The 19,702-nt window shown below is 47.1% G+C and overlaps 1 protein-coding gene across 6 annotated transcripts in view; it reads left to right on the top strand.

The window, feature by feature from the left end:
• dennd4c (DENN/MADD domain containing 4C) overlaps window positions 1-19,574 on the top strand; it is a 27,919-nt gene extending 8,345 nt beyond the window's left edge. For 2 of the 6 annotated variants that reach the window (XM_034556622.1, XM_034556619.1), the window contains 33 exons: window positions 1,558-1,868; window positions 5,314-5,566; window positions 5,657-5,726; window positions 6,474-6,643; window positions 6,787-7,028; window positions 7,174-7,240; window positions 7,371-7,429; window positions 7,656-7,800; window positions 9,003-9,178; window positions 9,375-9,475; window positions 10,096-10,320; window positions 10,866-11,011; window positions 11,211-11,249; window positions 11,419-11,549; window positions 11,645-11,762; window positions 11,875-12,081; window positions 12,198-12,326; window positions 12,441-12,579; window positions 12,700-12,849; window positions 12,939-13,058; window positions 13,157-13,297; window positions 13,488-14,596; window positions 14,738-14,921; window positions 15,041-15,138; window positions 15,233-15,408; window positions 15,506-15,664; window positions 15,745-15,943; window positions 16,103-16,213; window positions 16,306-16,443; window positions 16,576-16,693; window positions 16,966-17,122; window positions 17,276-17,340; window positions 17,540-19,574. In XM_034556622.1, the coding sequence (XP_034412513.1) occupies window positions 1,570-1,868; window positions 5,314-5,566; window positions 5,657-5,726; window positions 6,474-6,643; window positions 6,787-7,028; window positions 7,174-7,240; window positions 7,371-7,429; window positions 7,656-7,800; window positions 9,003-9,178; window positions 9,375-9,475; window positions 10,096-10,320; window positions 10,866-11,011; window positions 11,211-11,249; window positions 11,419-11,549; window positions 11,645-11,762; window positions 11,875-12,081; window positions 12,198-12,326; window positions 12,441-12,579; window positions 12,700-12,849; window positions 12,939-13,058; window positions 13,157-13,297; window positions 13,488-14,596; window positions 14,738-14,921; window positions 15,041-15,138; window positions 15,233-15,408; window positions 15,506-15,664; window positions 15,745-15,943; window positions 16,103-16,213; window positions 16,306-16,443; window positions 16,576-16,693; window positions 16,966-17,122; window positions 17,276-17,340; window positions 17,540-17,676 (5,778 nt within the window). In that variant the 5' untranslated portion in view covers window positions 1,558-1,569 and the 3' untranslated portion in view covers window positions 17,677-19,574. Of the gene's footprint in view, window positions 1-749; window positions 935-963; window positions 1,178-1,557; window positions 1,869-4,738; window positions 4,930-5,313; window positions 5,567-5,656; window positions 5,727-6,473; window positions 6,644-6,786; window positions 7,029-7,173; window positions 7,241-7,370; window positions 7,430-7,655; window positions 7,801-9,002; window positions 9,179-9,374; window positions 9,476-10,095; window positions 10,321-10,865; window positions 11,012-11,210; window positions 11,250-11,418; window positions 11,550-11,644; window positions 11,763-11,874; window positions 12,082-12,197; window positions 12,327-12,440; window positions 12,580-12,699; window positions 12,850-12,938; window positions 13,059-13,156; window positions 13,298-13,487; window positions 14,597-14,737; window positions 14,922-15,040; window positions 15,139-15,232; window positions 15,409-15,505; window positions 15,665-15,744; window positions 15,944-16,102; window positions 16,214-16,305; window positions 16,444-16,575; window positions 16,694-16,965; window positions 17,123-17,275; window positions 17,341-17,539 lie in introns of those variants that run through there. The other 4 variants (XM_034556623.1, XM_034556624.1, XM_034556620.1 and 1 more) reach the window with 4 other exon arrangements.
• The last annotated feature ends 128 nt before the right edge of the window (window positions 19,575-19,702 follow it).

Here is a 19,702-nt window from a genome sequence, read left to right as displayed (position 1 = left end):
CTTTTGTTCATAAAGTTGCCCTCTCTGCTCTTTGATTTCCCGACATTGTTTTCAAAAGGAAAATAAGAAATCGGCAAATATCCAACTACAATTCTTCAAAGCCACCTGGACTGTAAGGCTGGCGATGTACTTGAAACAAATCAATTTCTACATGTTCACATGGGCCAAATACCAAGTTTCTAACTAAAAAGCTAATTCATCATTCCACCAGATAAGGGTTTGAATACAGGTTAAAAATCCCCCCAAACAATTCCGCACACATACTGCCGTTGTTGTCCAACACCGGGTGCTGTGTAGTCGATGGAAATCTGAAAAGCAGTCTCGAAGTCTCAAATAGTTTTGTTTTTTGTGTGGAAAGTGTGTGGAAAGTGTGTGTAACGTGCGTCAGCTGTTTACTGTCGTGCAGTGGCTGAACAATTTCCCTCCCCAGGCCGGTCAGCCTGCGCTCCTTTCACGGCACAAGCCAGAGGATGTCCTGCACGGCACTGCAGACGCCGGCGTGCACTCCCATCTCCAACTCCACGGCTAGAACCGGGCCCTTCTTTCATTCCTTTGGATTCCCCCTGCCTTTCTCTTGCATAAACCACGTTGTTGCCTTTTTGCTGCCACCGTCATGGCTGGTGAAAAAAAAGAAGTCCAAAATAGAACTGAAGGAGAAACCACAATCGTTGTCTGTGCGCGCCCCCCCCCCCCCCCGCGCCACAGCTGACTCACCACTGTAAAAATGGAACTTCCTGTGTTGAAGAAGACGTTGACGTGTCAGCTTTAGGTTTCTTTTCCTCCCGAGACAACCCGTTGCTCTCTGTTGTTTTTTAAACCAGGCTTGATGAGTGAAGGGCTTTTTTCATTGATAAAGGGCACAACTTTGAATGCTAAATGGAAGCCGTACATCTACATGCCGTTAACGTCATTTGGATAACTGAGTCATCAACTGGTTGGTGTCCTGACTCAAACATAATATGGAAAACAAACGGCAACTACATTTGGAAAGTGACTTGCATATATTCGTAATTTTTCTTTTTCTACAAAAGGCCCACATCTCATGTGCTTCGTAGACTTTGGTGTCTGCTTGATTAACGCCCACGGTGGCATTTCTTAGCATTCCACCCGGCCCGACTGCTCTCCCGCGGCTCTCTGTAGCAACCGGAGCTTCAACTCTCTCAACATCAACGCAGCGGTGCGGTAATATACAACGACAAGAGTGTTTGCGCACGTCAACAAATCCGGGTCCCGTCGCTCCTCCTTGTGTTTCCCCCGGTTCGTTTGCTCCGTTGTGGCGCAGCGGTCGTAAAGGATCCTTTCATCGCCTTTGCCACAGTATTACTTAACATTCTGTGTATGCTCGCACGCGTAATCCATCCCGCTGTCCCGCGGTGAGATGGAAGAGCTGTCCCCTGACACGCACATGGACACGCACGTTCTCCTTAGCTATAGCCTGGATACAGTATTCGTGATGAGCTGTATGTAGACTGTGACTTGCAAGAGGTTTTACCAACGGCCACCGGTGTATAAATTGTATTCTAAATTAATTTTATATCTGCATTTTCTTCCTTCCAGGTACTCCCAGCCATGATCGAGGACAAGGGTCACCGGGTGACCGACTACTTTGTAGTGGCCGGGCTGACGGACAAATCCACCCCCCTGGAGCAGGACCTGTCGGAGACCAAGTCCAGTGGGCCCAAAGCGCCCATCACCGACTTGGCCGTCATCAACAGGTCGGCGGGAGAAACGGTCCCCGAGGGCTACACGTGCATCGACAGCACCTACAGCGGCCATCCAGCCAACCTTAATCACGGCAGTCTGAAGAGCCCCGAGCTGTTCCTGTGCTACAAGAGAGGTCGGGGGAAGTCTCCTCTCATTGACATCGGGTGAGTCGACAGTTTCTGTTCATACGCTCACATGCCTGCAAGAGGCTCAATAGACAGTAACTGGCTTCCCTTGGCAGTGGCTGAAGCTAGGTTCCACTGAAGCTCTTCATAGTGGTAAAACAAATCAATAAACAGTTTACAATCATTCATTTGGACAGCGGAGGTTTGTAGATAACAGTTACAGTATATAGCCTGTTAGTTACATAAGACTGGATTTAGCATTACTAGTGCAGTGCCCCTTCAGAACGCGTATCCGCTTGCTTGGCTCCATGTATTGCTGCCTGCAGCATTTTCGACAAGACCCAGAAAAAGCACTGGGCTTCGAAACCAATTTTCGTAGTGACCAAACCGTGGAATTTCAACTTCCTGGTCTGTCACTTGAGGAAAAAGAGACGCATGTTGCTCAAGCGAGTGATAAAAGAGGCAGTGTATTCTCCAAATAAGTAACGATCGAAGACTCAACAGAGGATTTGCTGTACTGATAAAGACACTCTAAGATACATTGCTCTATTTAATGTATTACATTCAATGTGCACCAGTCAATAGCCCCACATTTCAGCAGTAAATGTCATCGCAATGAGGAAACCACCAGCAGCCCTTGTCCCATGTCATGACGCAGGTCTTTAAACTTTCATGGAAACGCAAACAAAAATGGGCACGAGGAACATTTTTAGTTCCTTTCAAAACTCGTACCGAGACTAAAATGACCAGAAACGTCTTGGTGGAAATGCGGCTTTATATCTGTAAATCAGAGGATTCAGTAGTTTTAAAGGAAAATCGACTTCCCAGTACGACGATTTAAATAGATCTTATGTAAATCACTATGTCCTAAAAGCTGAAATGCTTAATGAACTGCTGTTCATGTGAGCGAGCGGTTGGGAGGCGGGCTTAAAGAAAACGCCAGTGGGCTTCCCGAATGGGCCCCGTGGCAGCGCATGTTGGCAGGAATAAGGGCCAAGTCCTTCAGTCACTCCTCCCACCTTATAGGCTTATAGTGATGTATTATAATGTGTTTCATCATGCAAAATGTCTCTCATATTTGTGAGTGTTTGTCATGTTTTCCATTGAACTTTGATGGCATGACGAAGCGTTTAGTCAGGACGAAGGAAATAGGCGTGTTGACTCCACCGTTCACTCGGGGGCCCCCGTTGCATCATGGCCCTCTCCTCCCCGGGCCACGCTGCTTGGCTCCTATCCATTGATGCACTTCTCCTGCTTCCTTCTATCGTGTTTTATAAAAGGGAACTGCGTCACGTTTCACTTCATCCAATCCCGCGAGCCTGACGCTACAACTGCAAACCATTTCATCACGGGTGCTTTGTATCTGTTAAGCACGCTTTAATAATGGGAGCAATGATGCAACAACCGCCTGAGGCATTTCAGTTCTCCACACACACGCCTTAGTCTTCGCCCAAAGCCTTTTTGTGTCTTGCTATTAAGCCGGAGGTTCCAGTCAAAAGAGACGGCACTCTGCTCTTTGAAAGGATCCCCGGCAGTCCGGTTCTCGTTAAAGCTCAATGTGCGTCCCTTCTGCTAAATATGGCTTTAAACTACAGAACTACTAACCTCCCCCCGAGCAGAAACAGAAGATCTATATGTCAAGTCAGGTTTCCTTTTTAAGAGGGTTGCGCAATCCCGCTGAGCACGGCAAACGGGCGTATGGGGTGGATGAACTGGAAGCATTGCTTTATAGTTTGCTTCTCCCATTGGCGTCTGTTGTCCATTGGAGACTGAATAGCAGATATCACAGGTCTGGTTCATTTGTCCCTGCAAACAGAGATATTTACAAAGGGACCATGAGTAAAAATGCGTTCTCATGTGGTTCCCTTCACGGTTCCGTTTTGCTTGAACTAGAACACAGAAGTAAATATTTCTGGCCTTGGAGGTACTTTCCTTTGATGTATATTCTTGTCCCCCCACCGCCCGCCCACACATGCTTGTCTTCATCCACCGAAATAATAAGTGGAAAAAAAAAACCGAGCAACCTGTAAATCATTCATTATTCCTTCTGCCACTTGTGTGTCGGCGAAGCCAGCAGAGCAGAGCAGAGCCCGGGGGGGCTCCAAAGCGTCACGACTCACTGTGCTCATTAGGATGCCGTTATTGTCGCCTAAATGAGAATTTAGCTGGCAACTGTCCTCCTGGCCTCTTTTGGGTTTGTCCTGTATTCTTTTCAGAATAAGTGGAGTGTTTCGAGACTATTATATCTGCGATGCGCCGGCCCTGTAGCCTGCACATGAACAGATTTCACATTTTTGTGAAAAGAGGGGGGGGGGGGGGGGTTGAAAGAGGGCAGCAATCGCAGCTTTTGGCCTCCCACGTGGCATTGTCCAGATGGAATGGGAGCGCATGGAGCATGCTGCCATAGAAGCCCTGCAGTCATGCAAAAAAAAAAAAAAAAAAAACTGTGGGTAACTGATTGCTTTCCTGACTCCGCAACAGGAGTGGTAAGCAAGCTTGTGATATACCCATACTCTCTCACTCAAAGCGCGTGTTTTGCTCTCAGCTTGATGTAAGAATCTTGATATGAATGTTTTCCCTGTCTGGGACTTGAGTGAGTCAGTTGGGAAAATATGTCTGAATCACATCACACATCGAAGACCGGCTTCTCACCGAGGCCTCCAAGGGAAACCAGAGTTTTAAGAAGAAAGCCTGTGGCGCTGGCCACACACACTGATCCTCGCCACCAGAACAAGCCTCCTGCTTCTTGTCTCTCAGGGATGCGCACATCAGTCTGAATGTGGACTTGTACGTTCGCAGGAAGCATTGCACATCTTTTTGTACATTGATTAGTTGATTTAAAATAGTTTTTGGGAAGTTACATAACCTGCATACTGTCGGAAATCATGAGCTGGTCCACGGCTGACGGAAACAAAAAACGAGACATGGACCGTTATCTTCCTTGGTCATTCTGCTTTAGAGGATCCTCTGCAAGTCTTTGTTTCACCATTTGGGGAAAAACCACACCAGCAGAAAACATCCCTCATTTATGTTGTTGTTGTTTTCTCTTTTGGAGTCTTCTTTCTTTTTTTGCAGCCTGTTTCAAAACGTTCGTTTTGTGGTTGGTAAATCGGACATGAATGTCCTTATTTCTTTGCAGTGTAAAAAGGTTGTTTAAGAAATTGTAAGCCATGCCTGAGAGAAAAGCAATGACTGAGTCCAGGACGGTACCTTCTCTGAGCCACTTTAATTGTCTCTGATAGCGTTGTAATATGAGTGTGTCATTGTAGTGCCACAGTGCTGTGGCACTGCTCTTCTGTCTGCCGTCTTCGTTTTCACACCATTTATTTTGTCTCACTTTTGCACTGACGTGAAAAGCGGCTTTCCCCCGACTCACTCCCGGGCTACGTCTCAGTCTTTTCTCTGCCGTCCCTTTTTTTTGTTGTTGTACGTGATCTCATCTTAATTCCTGATTTTATAAAACAGTTTATTGTGTTTTTATCAGTGTGCTGTACGAGGGTAAGGAGCGTCTGATCCAGGGCTGCGAGGTCATCCAGGCCACGCCGTACGGCCGCTGCGCCAACGTCAACAACAGCTCCGGCACCTCGCAGCGCATCTTCATCACGTTGCGCCGCGCGCCGCCCATCCAGCCTCAGAACTCCCTCGCAGTGACGGACATCTGCGTCATTGTCACCAGTAAAGGGGAGATACCGCCGCATACCTTTTGCAAAGTGGAAAAGAACCTCAACTGCGGCATGGTGAGTCCGATTCTTTTCATTCTCGAGCACGAGAGCACCTGCGCCAGTCACTAGAGAACAGTTTGGGTGACATTTATTTGTGACTTTCAGTGGGGCTCCAATGTGTTCCTGTGTTACAAGAAATCAGTGTCTGCGTCCAATTCCATCAGTTACAAAGCCGGTGAGTAAAAGCCGCCGATGGTTTACCATGTTAGAAGTTCACAGTTGTCTGCAGTTACCTTTTATTTTATTGTTATTGACCCTTTAGAGAATAGAGAAGCAATGAAAGTTCTGACTTTCAAACTCACGCACTCATTATTACATTACTTTATGTTTTTCTAATGTATTCTTCTTTTTTTTTTTCTTGGTGGAATTAAACTCCCTACATGATAACAATTGGTGTTAAAGATGTTTTGCCATAATAATACCAAAAAAGTCTCCATCCGTCTTCATTACGTCTTTGTCTCAAAGCTTCAGTGTATCCGTGATGTTGCACGAGATAGTTATTGCTTATTGCAGCTGGCATTTCTAAATGGTTGTGTGACATTTTCACTGACTGGATGCTTTCCTTAACAGCTTGGCCTTTGGAACGGCTCACTGTGTGAACATGCGTGTAATCAGTGTTCCAATGGGTGCGTGCACTCACACGCCCATTGCAGACACACACGCCGGCTTTATCTTTTCGTCCGGCCTTTTTCCTGTGTATTAATCTCGGACAACGGCACTTCCTGCCACGCCCAGTGTTTGTGCGCCTGCAGTCCATGTTTGTGTATGCGCGCGTACCACGCGAGAATGTGTTTGTAACCAAACAACAAGTTACACTGTGACGTAGAACAGTTATTTTCCTAAAAATGATTTTTTTCTTTTCTTTTGGTTTACCCCGGCAGAGAAATAAAGCCCTTCTTTTGCTTTCCCCGGCATTCTCCAGGTCTCATCTTTCGTTACCCAGAAGAGGACTATGAGTCTTTTCCTCTGTCGGAATCAGTCCCTCTGTTTTGTTTGCCGATGGGCGCCAAGATCGAGTGTTGGGATCCAAACACACGCGATCCTCTGCCCGTCTTCTCCACGTTTGTCTTAACCATCTCTTCTGGTGAAAAGGTGAGAGGCAGCAAGCGAAAGCAAGCTGTAATTAATGAAAAAAAGTAACAAGGGCTTAAAAAAATGTTGAGTTTAAACTAGCCAGGCAGCCAAAATCCTCCAACGTTACTTGAGAGGGATTTGTCTGTGCCTCCTGGTTCCAGGTGTACGGATCAGCCATCCAGTTCTACGAGCCGCATCCCGTGGATCAGTTGAGCGAGAAGCAGAAGATCCAGCTGGGCCTGCTCACCACCGTGGAGAAGAAGGTGATCCCCAACCGGCCCGTGAACAGCAATAAATGCATCTGCCTGCTCTCCCGCTGGCCCTTCTTTGAGTCCTTCCGCAAGTTCCTGATGTTCCTCTACAAGCTCTCCGTCTCCGGCCCTCAACCGCTGCCTATTGAAAAGTAACAATCTGCCTGCAACTATTGACATTTGCATCGTTTGTTGGGTGGACATTAATGCAATATACACATCTCAAAGCTCTCCGTTTGATAGTGTGAATGTGGTTGCTGCATATTAAGATAATGTGAGTTTTATTTCTCTCAACAGGCACATCTCACACTTCATGCACAATGTGTCATTTCCTTCCCCTCAAAGGCCAAGAATATTAGTCCAGGTGACATCTCTTTACACTTTTTTTTAATGAATGCGATAATCTTGTCAGTCAAATATATTCTTTACCATGTATACAATTTTTTTTTTTTTTCTAATTTCTCACATGAACATTATATATCGTTTCCTCTCAGCTCTCGGCACATGACAACTTGATCCTCTCCCAGCCTGTGTGTACACCCTTGCCGCTCAGGTACAATCCTTATTAACACTTTCCTTTTACAATAAATAATGTGTTCAGCTACTTTGCTTTTTTGAAGTTTAGGAAAGCACCAGTTTTTAGCCTTGTTTTCTCCCTACGTATCTAATATCTGCCTCTAGGTCCAAACTCAGAACCCCTTGTTTCACGCTCCCTTCATCCCTTACGGCTCCTCTCCCGTCCACTCACTCCTCTCCCGTGTGCTCTCCCTTCCCGTCAGCGGGGCGGACTACGGCACTCTGCTGATGAACCTGGGCTCGGAGAACTGCGCCACGCTGCTGCACTTTGTCCTGCTGGAGAGCAAGATCCTGCTGCACTCCCTCCGGCCCGCCGTGCTCACCGGAGTGGCCGAGGCTGTGGTGGCTGTGAGTATGAGCCACACCCAAACGTGCTCAGTGGCACGAAGGGGCGAGATTTGAGTGTTCGCAGCATCCGCCGCTTTTTGATCTGGTTAGGATGGAGATATCAAATCTGGCAATTGAAGGAAATCGCATTAAGTCCATTAATATCAGCCTTTCTCTTCCTTTTTGAACAGCCAGACCTTCACTTGACTGATCACATTAGAAATGCATGTTCAGATGTGTTTCCCTGAGAATGAAGTTGAATACATCGTATCGCTATTGTGCATTAAGTCATCTTAAATAGTGGCCCAACTACTTTTAAGAGTTTCTATACTCAAGGAAATACAACGTTATATAACCCCTTTTATGTATGATGATCATTACATTACTCTTGTTGGGATTAAGCAGCTATGAAATATAACCAAATCATCTGCATACATAACAGCATTAATCTTGGGTTAACCAGAAACACATAGTGTGATTTTAAAAATACAAAATCATGAAGACATACATACATGCATACACATACATACATACATACATGCATACATACACACAAAGCATTCCAGAAAGCACAATAACATGGTGGAACTATGAAGAACTATCATTATCACGACTTGCTTTACTTCTGTTTGATGTCGGTTACGAGCAGTACTTTGGAGTACAGAAGAAGGAACATGTTTTTGACAAACACCTTTTTCATAGCAACATGATCAGTTTTACAGGCATTATGTCATTTACTCATTTACATTTAATCAGGCATCACGATTCGCCCAGGTGATCGTGAACCGAAGTGATTGTTGACTATTCAGACAATTACACGTAGTCACAGTCGTGCCTCTATTTCATCTCTGACACTCACGACATGGTTGCGCAATCGATTTGATACGGCGGATTTGCCGTTATTTATTTATTTATTTTTTAAATGTTGCAAGTACTACTTTGAAAGTGTTTGGTCATCAAAGTGTTTACGGGATGGTAACACCTTATTTTAAGAACGTTTTGTATTTAAGATGCCCTTTCTACCGTGACAGTTACACAGTCATACCTTTCACTCTGAACTTTGCCAACATTGTCTCTTTGAAAACACAGGATGTCCCAATCCTCAAAGTTTCCCAAATGCATATGAAGTGTCACAATGCTTCTGCCCCCAGAGGGTATAATGTAAAACTCTTAATTATTGCCCGGTTGTAGTAAATGTGCTTCTCTCTCTCGTCTCCCCTCAGATGATCTTCCCCTTTCAGTGGCAGTGTCCCTACATCCCCCTGTGCCCACTTTCCCTCGCAGGCGTCCTCAATGCTCCGTGTCCGTTTATCGTGGGCGTGGACTCCCGCTACTTCGACCTTTACGACCCCCCGCCAGATGTCGTCTGTGTGGATCTGGACACCAACACTATCTATCTGTATGCTGTGCTTTGATCCTACATGTCTCCGTCTGCTTCTTTTTTCTTTCACTGTATATTTACAGCCCTCATAAAGTGGAGCTATCTCAAATATTGCAGCAACATATTTGTTAAACCACGAGCACAGTGCATCTTATTGTTGTGCAGTTATCCTGTTACTTCAAGCTAACTGCCTTTGTGGTATTGTGCTTTACAGTTCTGACGAAAAGAGACACAGCAACTGGAAGAACCTGCCAAAGAAGCCCGGCAAGAGTCTCATTAACGCACTGAGCAACTTGCACCACCAGCTGGCCACCGGTACACACAGCATCTTACCTGCTCTTTTCATTTGAATGGGGGACAAAAAGTACCTTAGTTAAAGTAAGGTCAAAGGCAACTTACAACGTAAACAAATAAAACATAGGAGCATTATTAAGATAAGTTAAGTTAAGCTAATTTTGTCGAAGTCAGTTTTTACATTTAAGAGATTTGATATTAAACTTTATACTTTTCCTTTTAACCTTCAGTCAGTGTGTGAGAAAAAGATAGGACGGATAAATAACTCGATGTGAGCCAAGACCAAAGAATAGGAGCATTCAATGGAATGAGATGGTGGAATATAAATTAAGTAATTCAATGTATTTTATCAATCGATTGGTAGCTTTTAAAAAAAGTATATACCAACTGAAAATAATATTTTTTCTTTTCTTTATTTTAATCATTTAGTTAACAATGCATTCAGTTATCTATTTAATATAATAGCCTTTTACTAGATTGAGTCTGTTTTGGGTCTCCATCCTTGCCTCCATAGTTAGTACTTAGTTTAATATATATATATTTATTTTTCAATGTACTGCCATGCCAAGCTCCTCAAAAAACACACTCATAATTTACTTCAATTGTTGATATTGACCGTATAGTTTGCTGTCTGTTTTTAGTTTCAGTACCTCAAATAGAACAGGAAAACTCTGCAGTGGACATGACCCCCATAGAGGCGGACTTCACCTGGCACAAGAAGAAGACTTCCCTGGAGATGGAAATCCAGGAGGCCTTCCTTCGCTTCATGGCCACCATCCTGAGAGGCTACCGCAACTACCTCAAGCCCATCACCCAGGAGCCTTCCGAAAAGGCCACAGCTGCAGACTCCCTCTACGACCTGCAAGGTAAGCAAGTGATTGACGGCTCGCTTTTCAAATATGTGGAACGAGGGGGAAATGACGGTGCGGATGATGTTGTAAAAGCATAGAAATCAATATGTGGCTAATGGTTTTGTTAATGAGCAGCCTAAAACGATAGAACCTGGATGTGTTGATGGCTTCCCGGCTTCGTGACCTCTGCATCATTTACAGGCCTTAATTTCGATAGCTTGACCTAATGTTGAACGTTATTGGCGTTTCTATTTCGAGGAGTGTTTTTACAAATCGATCAGCTTCCTCCTTGGCTGTAATAAGACTTCACTAATGTCTGTTGCTGGGAAATTGGGTCTCACTTCCATTCACCTGACAGATTGATTGTTGCTGCAGACTGAGGGAAGGGCTTGTAACACAGCATATGTTAACACCTACACTTCATTTTTTTGAAGAGGGATTAAAAAAACAAACAAAAAAAACATGTTAAAGTGAAGACGAGAACAACTGGGGAAAGGCACTTTTTTTTTAATGTAGATTTCCGTGAAGTGATACCACAAGCTGTCCTTGCCTTCCTGCAGGGCTTCTCAAAAGCAGAGACCGAGCCCACCAGAAGTTCTACTCCCAGCTCACCAAGACTCAGATATTCATCCGCTTCATTGAGGAGTGCACCTTTGTCAGTGACAAGGACACCGGGCTGGCCTTTTTTGACGACTGTGTCGAGAAGGTGATTACCAGACCGCCGTCATGCTGGTCTCCGATATGTACACTGGTTTAGTTTTTTCCTCTTCCACCGCAGGTTTCCTTCCACGAAGTTTGTTTGATGTTTTATTGACAAAATAACATTCGTCCACTGGGAGTGGAAGGAAGCCAACATTTCCTTTTGATTCATCCTGGTCCCTTTGCTCTCTTTCCTCCTCTCGTAGCTTTTTCCCTCTGATAAAATCACCGACAAGGGCACCAAGGTAAGACTGTGCTTACACTGTAATCAGCTTTCCTCACACCTTGTTATTGTTATGTGTGTGACTAACTTCTGCCCATGAATCCTAACCTACAAATCAAATGAGCGCAGTTTCACTGCCTAATTGGAAACGCGTACTAGATTGTTTCACGCTGCTGCTTTCCTTGCCGCAGGTTGAAGGCGAGTCGTCCGAGGACACGAGACTGTTGGAGCTGGACGAGTCCCAGAAGAGCGAACACACTGTTTTTGTCATGCCCCCTGAGCCTCCAGTTGGCGATGGAACGGAACCTGCCACCAGATACACGTACGTCTCACACCCTTAGTATGGTGAAGCTTCATCGGCCGTAGAAAGATTGATGCCAAAGTCTGAAGCGCGTGTTGTTTTTCCTCATCCTCAAGCTATAAAAGTTTCCCCCGGCTGCATACGGAGCTGTTCGACCGTCCTCGGGAGTTCCGCCCAGTGCTCAGCAGCAGACCACCCGGGGCCAGTCTACTACTGGCTAAGAGGACGAAGCAGGTGTGTACATGCTCACGCAGGCACGCTCGGCAGAGTTTTAGTAAACGTATCTCACTCTCCATCCTCAGTCGTCATCGACTCTCAAACCACGAATGTCCACCTTGTCCGACAGGAGATCAAGCTGGCGTATAAGATGGCGAAGCATTTCCACTCCAACCCTCCGCTGTGGGCCCGCTGCCTGTTCAGTCACTGCTACAGCCTGTGGTTCATCTGCCTGCCAGCAGCTGTGCGACTCTCCAAGTCTAAAAGCCGTGCCATGCTGCAGGCGTACAACGTCCTCCTGAAGATGAGGACCACTGAGGTGGAGGTGCTGGATGAGGTACAGTCAGATTGAACTCGTTTACTATTCAAGTTTTCATGTCAAAAATAATGCTTTCATTATTATTTGCAGCTTTTTTTTTTTTTCCTTCATGTTTTCCTCTCTGTGGTTATCAGGTGTGTTACAGAGTGGTGATGCAGCTCTGTGGCGTGTGGGGTCTTCCTGTCATGGCCGTGCGAATCCTGGTTGAGATGAAGAAAGCTGGAGTGCATCCAAACGCCATCACATATGGATACTACAACAAGGTCACATCCAGCCCTTTGCATTGATCAAATGCATCTCTCTTGTAGCTCAAATCACTTTTAAGACGTTGTGTCTACCTATGCATGTCCTCATCCGTCTGTCTGCTCCCTCTGCAGGCCGTCTTAGAGAGCCCATGGCCGAGCACTAACCGCAGTGGCCTCTTTATGTGGACCAAGCTCCGTAATGTGCTTCGTGGAGTGGCCCAGTTCAAGCACGCTCTAGACCGAACACCTTCCAAGAAGGAACCCACCACAGGTGGGGTTGGAATATATGTTATGATAGGGCTGGATAATTGGAGACGCCGTATCTTTTTTCTTTTCTTCCTCTCATCCGGTTTCCTTCTCATCCCATTTTTGTTTTTTCTGCTGTCTTCAGCGCCATCAATCGGTGGGTCAGCAGTCACTGACGCTGACCGCTTGAGTCATGGAAGTGCTGACAGCTCAAGTGAAGTCAACGGTGAGGAACACAACCTATTTGCCCACAGCCGCGGCATGGGAGACACGGCAGACAACCACTGTGGCACAGGTACTGATCCACTAACTTCTCAGGAGGTTCGAAAAAGGCTTTAAAACGTGACGGTCCAAAACCACATTTGCTGATACTGTGGTCCACAGGGCGGCAGTCTGACCAAGGCTACGGCTCCAAGGATGAGTTACACCAGGAGCTGATGGAGCCCTCGCATTCAGCTGTCCTGTCCACGGAGGGGAGAAACAATCCCAGAGCCCAGCATAACGGTAAGAAAAGCTCCTTTCATTCCAGTGCTTCTGCATTTAAATGCGTGTGCAATAGAAACCCTGTTTCCTCCTTGTACATTGTTCTATTGACAATGTAGGTTTAAAACCAGGAGGAGACGTTGCTGGCTCGGTGGACAGTGCTGTAGCAGTAGCAGAGCCCCCCAGTCCTGTTGATGTCCCCTCGCCTGTGCCCAGCATTGTGAAACTGTCGGGGAGCGTTGATAGCGGCAGGGAAACGGGTGAGGAGAAAGATGAAATGTATCTTTTTAACGGTTTTAGATTGCAGTCAGAAATGCGGATTGCTATTTTGTCACTTCTATGACTTTATAGGACGGATAGATAGTTTTGTTTTCCATTTGAATTATGTTCCGTCATTGCATTCCCATATTGAAAAGGACAACCCTCAGTATATCTGTACGCATTCTGCAGGTACAGGGAAGCTGTTCAGGAGACACAGCAAGACCGATAACGTGTCTCTCCCTGAAGACGATGCCTCGCTGCCCCCAGGGGACGGAGCCAACCAGCCTCAACAGCAGCGGCAGAAGTCCTTCGCTGAGCGCAGCTGTAGCTTCAGCGCTGAAACCCGTGACAGGATGCTCCTAGAGAAAGGCGTGGACCACATGGCCAGTCAGATGGGTGCTGATGCCCGGATCCTGGCTGCAGCGCTCTGTACAGGCCTAAGTCCATCCCCTAATAGTGTGTCCAAATCACTTTTTAAAGACCTGGAGGAAGAGCCGGAAGACGATCCGGGCTTGACATTAGGGAAGCTGCCAGAGGAAGAGGGAGCAGCAGCAGGAGCAGCAACAGCAGCAGAAGAAGAAGGGAAGGGAGAGGATGAAGAGGTAGACGGGACTGAGTTCAAAATGGGGAAACGAGAGAGGAAGCAGACTGAAACAAGCGAGGAGGACCCTGGGTTGCGAGTGCCGACCCTGGAGAGGGCGGACGTGGAGGTGGGCGCTGACCCACTTTCCCTCCTGGTGACCGAGAGCGACGAGTCGGCCTCCGTCAGCAGCCTGGAGCCGCCGCGCTCCATGCCTGCTGTGGTGTCCCGCAACCTGGCCGAGGAGATCGAAATGTACATGAGCCTGAGGAGCCCCCTGAGCGTGAAGTCTTCCAGCATGGAGCTCCAGCAGGCCCAGGGAGACTCCGCCGACCCCCCACAGCCCAAGCAGTCTCTGGAGCGCAGGGCTAGCCTCCCTGTGCCTCCTGTCAAAACTCCAACTGGCTCCCCAGGCGACACACCCAAACGCAGCCCCACCACTGTTACTCGCTCCAAGACTTTCGCAGCGAAGACGAAGACCCCCAGCAGCGCAACACGTAGCCCGGGTCCTAGATCGGCCTCGCTGACGGCGCTGGTCAAGTCCTCCCAGGGAGGGTCGTTGGGCTCAGTCATCAACTCCATTTCAGCCATCAAGATGGACCACCTCTTGTCGGGACCTAAGATAGATGTGCTTAAATCGAGCATGAAACAGGCGGCAAATGTGGCCAGCAAAGTGTGGGGAGCAGTTGCTTCAGCCTACTCCTACTCGGATGACGAGGTGAGTGTTTTTAAAGGATGTTATTCTTTTTATTTATTTATTTTTAAGCTGTGTCGGGGGGGGGTTTCGCCCAGAATTTTGTCATCACTGCTGATGATTTTTCGAGCAATCCTCTTCACCAATTCCAACCGCACTCTGCAGGAAGACCAAGCTCAGGGTGGCGGCGGCTTCCCATCCCATCTGGATGAGCACACGCTGGCTGCAGATGAGAGCCCCGAGAGAGGAGCCATCCCAGGGTTGGTGGCCAACGGTCTCAACCAGAGCTGCACCAGCCTGGGCAGCAGCAGTGGCAGCAGCGACACGGGCCGAGGGACCCACCAGACACGTAAGCACTCATTCTGTAGCGCAGGTACATGCAAGGGAGAGGAAGAAAAAAAGGAGGCCGGTGAGGTTCGCTGCCCGTTTTTTCTTTTTTTAAAGTCAGTTTTTTCTCTCTGTTCGCAGATCCAACTCCTGGACGAGCAGCCAGGGGTCCAGACTCCGAGCACGGCTCTTTACATCACGCTTCCTCCTCGAGCATTTACCAGAACTGTGCGTTGGAGGTCAGTAAACTGCATTGTTCTGTACTGCTGTGCTTTCTACGCCAATACCCACAAGGTTTTAATCAACTGGTTGGACATATTTCCTCGCTGACAGGTGCTGATGTCCAGCTGCTCCCAGTGCCGCTCTTGTGAAGCGCTGGTGTACGATGAGGAGATCATGGCAGGCTGGACAGCTGACGACTCCAACCTGAATAGCGACTGTCCCTTCTGTCGCGCGGCCTTTCTTCCCTTATTGCACGTCGAGTTTCACGACTTGCGAACTATGACCGGGTAAGAATTGAATTTTATGTTGTCACCCGTGTACCTCCTTATAACGTAATATTAAAACGAGTACAATACAAACTCTCTGAAAAATGTCTCCTCTCAGGTTTTACATCAATCCCAGTGCCTCAGGAGACAGTATCCACAGCACCAGTACCCAGCCCATAGCCAGCAGCTCAGCTGACATTAAGACACCAGAACTTATCACTTTCCCTGAAGAGGAACCTCGGGAGACTCCAGACAACCTGCCTGTTGCACATAAGAGGTATAAGCCAAACGAAAAAATCCAGATGTGAAAAGCCATGGCGAGGAGGATGATGATGATGATGCCTGTTGTGTTCCTAGTCTTATTCCAGAGCCGGCGCAATCGGACCCCTTAGGTCTCCTGGAGCACCAGGCAGCGGGGAAGCAGCGGAGCTCCAGTGGGACGTCACTGACGCGCAGCAACAGTGTCGGTGGCCCGCTGCAGAGCCTGGACTACTCCCAGAGACCTGGACATGGCGTCTCCACCACCAGCCTGCCCTGCAGCCTGCAAGCGGTGTCGGTCAGTCCCCCTTACTGTCACGTGTGCGCGCGTGTGTGCGTGTGTGCGTGTGTGCGTGTGCGTGTGTGCGTGTGTGTGTGTGTGCGTGTGTGTGTGTGTGTGTGTGTGTGCGCGTGCGCGCGTGCAGTGCAAATGATTTGTGTGTTGTTTGTTTGTCAGGATGGCATGGGGACCAAAAGGCCGAACCCCAAGCCTGTGTCCGTACCGTACCTCAGCCCCTTGGTACTGCGCAAGGAGCTGGAGACCCTGTTGGAGAACGAGGGAGATCAGGTAAAAGTTCTCACACACGCATGATCCCGTAGTCTGTTTTATCGCAAACGTTTGCCACACAGCTGCTGAGCTACTCTGCCATGTCCAACCAGGTGATCTACACCCACAAGTTCCTCAGCCAGCACCCCATCATCTTCTGGAACCTGGTTTGGTATTTCCGTCGCCTGGACCTTCCCACTCACCTACCTGGCCTCATTCTTACCTCTGAACACTGCAACAATGGAGTACAGGCAAGAGACTTAACGGGTCATCTAATCATTGTTTGTCATTTACTCTTCGTCGTCGAACTCATCCAGTCCTAAACAAGTTACTCAAGTGGTCTCTTTGGCCGTAATGTAACTAAAGGTTTTTGATCGTTGCAGCTTCCCCTGACGTCACTGTCCCAGGACAGTAAGCAGGTCTACGTCCAGCTCCTGTGGGACAACATCAATCTACACCAGGAACATGGAGAGCCCCTCTACCTGTCCTGGAGGACCTTGTGTGAGTGTGCACTCAGACACACATCCAGTCTGAAGTGTCCACCCTCCTGTTTTGGTCATCGTTGTAGAGCAAATAGAGCTAAATATGAATGTTTCATATGGGGCATGCTGTTATGGGCTATAATATCGGCTGCAATCTTGGCAAGAAAATTGCATGATGTAGTTATTTGACCTCCTTGGATACAATATCACTATTGGCCAGAAGACTAAAGGCTCCCTTCATGGAACGGATAGATTAGCAGTCTTTCTAATGGTGCATGTGTTGTTTTCCAGTGGAGAAGAAGGGGATGCTGGCTCCCACAGACCACCAGGAGATTCGTACCCTCCTCAACACGATTGTTCGCAACATCCAGACCAACGACATCTACGGGCCAATCAACCTGTTGATCCGAGAGATCAAGCAGCGCCCAGAGGGCGTCAAAAGGCAAAGGTCCGTCTTTGTCCTCCTCCTTAGAAATGTGTCCAATTGAGCTTTTCTTCAAGCACTTTTGACTTCTTTCTGGTGGTTCAAGATTTTGTTTGATCTTGTTCATGTTAATGAAAACGCCTCATGTGTCATTTCTGTGTCCCGTATTACTCTCAGGAGTATCTATAGAGAAATATTGTTCCTCTCACTGGTGGCACTGGGGAAGGAGAACATCGACGTGGGTGAGTTAAATCGACCCGTGATGTCACACCACCATCTGAAGGGTTTTCTCATACTGTATCGTATTCGTCGCATCAACTTTTTTTTATTATGTGCAATACTCTACCATCTATCCTTAAAAAAAAAAGATGAAGAGATCAAGCGACAGTCTTATGTCTTCTTTCTTTTGTGAATTTCTCCCCCCCTACTGTCTACCTGCAGAGGCCTTCGACAGGGAGTACCGCTTGGCTTACGACGAACTGAGCGCCGAGCAGCTCAAGTCCTTGCACCGCATCGATGAACCGCCCAGCCCCAATGTCCAGTGGTGCCTTAAATGCTTCGGGACCCCCGTCATCTGACCACACACACACACACACACACACACACACATACCCGCGGCAAAGAGGGAAAATCTGACTGGTCGAGTGCGACAGCAGACGGGACGTCCCGGGTGGCGGGCCGGAGTGTAAGCGCAAAATGATGGCGTATTTAAATGCCTCCATTCGCCCAAACAAGGCACTTCTTCTTGCCCTTGTCTTGGAAGATGCCCATAGTCTGCTTTACAAACCTATGATGCTTTTCAGAGGCTTTTTCCAAGCGGCTACTTTACAGGACGGACTGTTTCTGTAAATGACTTGGAGAGCTCCAGTGAAACTTTCGGGACTAGTTGAGGTGTGCTTCTTTACAGCTGGTGTATAGAATGATAAATCACTGTACAGAATATAGCGACTGCCCCTGTTATGTGTGCGTGCATGCGTGCATGCGTGCGTGCGTGCGTGCGTGCGCGTGCGTGTGTGTGTGTGTGTGTGTGTGTGTGTGTGTGTGTGTGTGTGTGTGTGTGGTAAGTTCCCTGTCTTGTAGCCTTTTGCCCACGTTGCCTAAACTTGTCCCAACTGTCTCCCCATTAGATCAGTCTAAGTTTCTTTAAGACTGTGTACGTCCCCTGACTGTTCGCTTGTGCACTTTCTGAAAAAGATATCAAGAAATAACTTTTTGTACATAATGTTTACTTCGGGGTTGGGGAGGAGGGGCGGGGGGAGTTATGAAAACAAAAACAGCGTTTGCCTCGATGCCTTGACTGTTTGTGTGATCCGAGTCTTAATGAATGTTCAAGTTTTGTCTTATTGAAAATGTACAGCTTCAGAGCCCCTCTGTCTGTGTAAATATGCATCGGAAGCTAAACGGGAGAGGACTGAGGACAATCACTAATTATCGATCACTAAAACCGATTCTGCAACATTCCAGATGCCTTGCAATCAAAACAGGTCTTAACGAAGTATTATTGATCTCTGCAGCAACAGATTAAAATCAGCCGATTGGAGCGCATTTGACGGGTCACGACCGATACCCACACTTTAAAACAGAGACGTGTGTTCTCTTGGAGGGACAGACGGCTCGGTGACCGAGCGTTCAATCCAACTTGTGTTTTTAATATCTGCATCTTTTAATCGATAATATACGTTACTTGTTCAGCTAATACGCCTTATTGTAATGTTGAATTAGAACTGTAACTCTCAAGTACTGGGGCTACTCCTTAATCCAGCATAGAATGAACCAGTTTATTATTATGTTTTAATTGGGTATACTACTTGCAGACATGATTGCTGGTATGGTTTACACACAGGAGCTTTGGATGTTCGTGGTAGCATTTAGAGCGTTATGCTGCAAGGGGGGCTTCCTCAGTACGGCTGACACTGTTAAGAAAGGAACAATCTTCCAACACGACATTCCATGAATGCGGAAAACCGCACGGAGGAGAGAGCCGAGTGCTCCGATGAACTGCTGGGGAAGTGGGTGGAGATGGTCCTAGTGTAGACCTGGGAGACTGGCTTTGTACAGAAGCGGCGCGATCGTGAAATATTCAATTTGCGCTGTATCAATAACAACCTGACCTTGACCCAGGGTGAGGATGAGATGAGACCACGTGAAAAAGAAGAAATCAAAACGTAACATACAGTAGTTTTCTGCTCCAAAACTAAAATTCTCACTTATTTATTTTTGTATCATTGACATTTGGATTGCAGACAGTGTAACATTGTTATGACTAACAACCTTCCCTTCGCCTTTTAATCCGTCTTAAGGGATCCCATCCTGTACTGATTTTGTAAATCTGACCTCCATATGGCAGAGGATGTACAGAAGAGACTGTTCTGTAACAATAGATTAAGTGACCTTTTACCGTCCTGTGGAAAGGAACTGAATGTCGACACTTGTGTGTGCTGCAATAAACGAGTTTATGAATTGATTGAAAACCAAATGTGTCCATTTTCTTTTTTGTCTCCATTCCAATAATGATTTGTATTGTTCAGGGTCACGTGTGAGAAGCTCCAGTGATTCATGTTATTTCACCTGCATTGAAACCTTTGACTGCTGATTTTATTTTGG

Source organism: Cyclopterus lumpus, chromosome 18 (assembly GCF_009769545.1).
Source record: "Cyclopterus lumpus isolate fCycLum1 chromosome 18, fCycLum1.pri, whole genome shotgun sequence".
NCBI classification, from domain to species: Eukaryota; Metazoa; Chordata; class Actinopteri; order Perciformes; family Cyclopteridae; genus Cyclopterus; species Cyclopterus lumpus.
The sequence above is the reverse complement of the archived record's forward strand: the minus strand, read 5'-3'. Positions and strand labels throughout refer to the sequence as shown.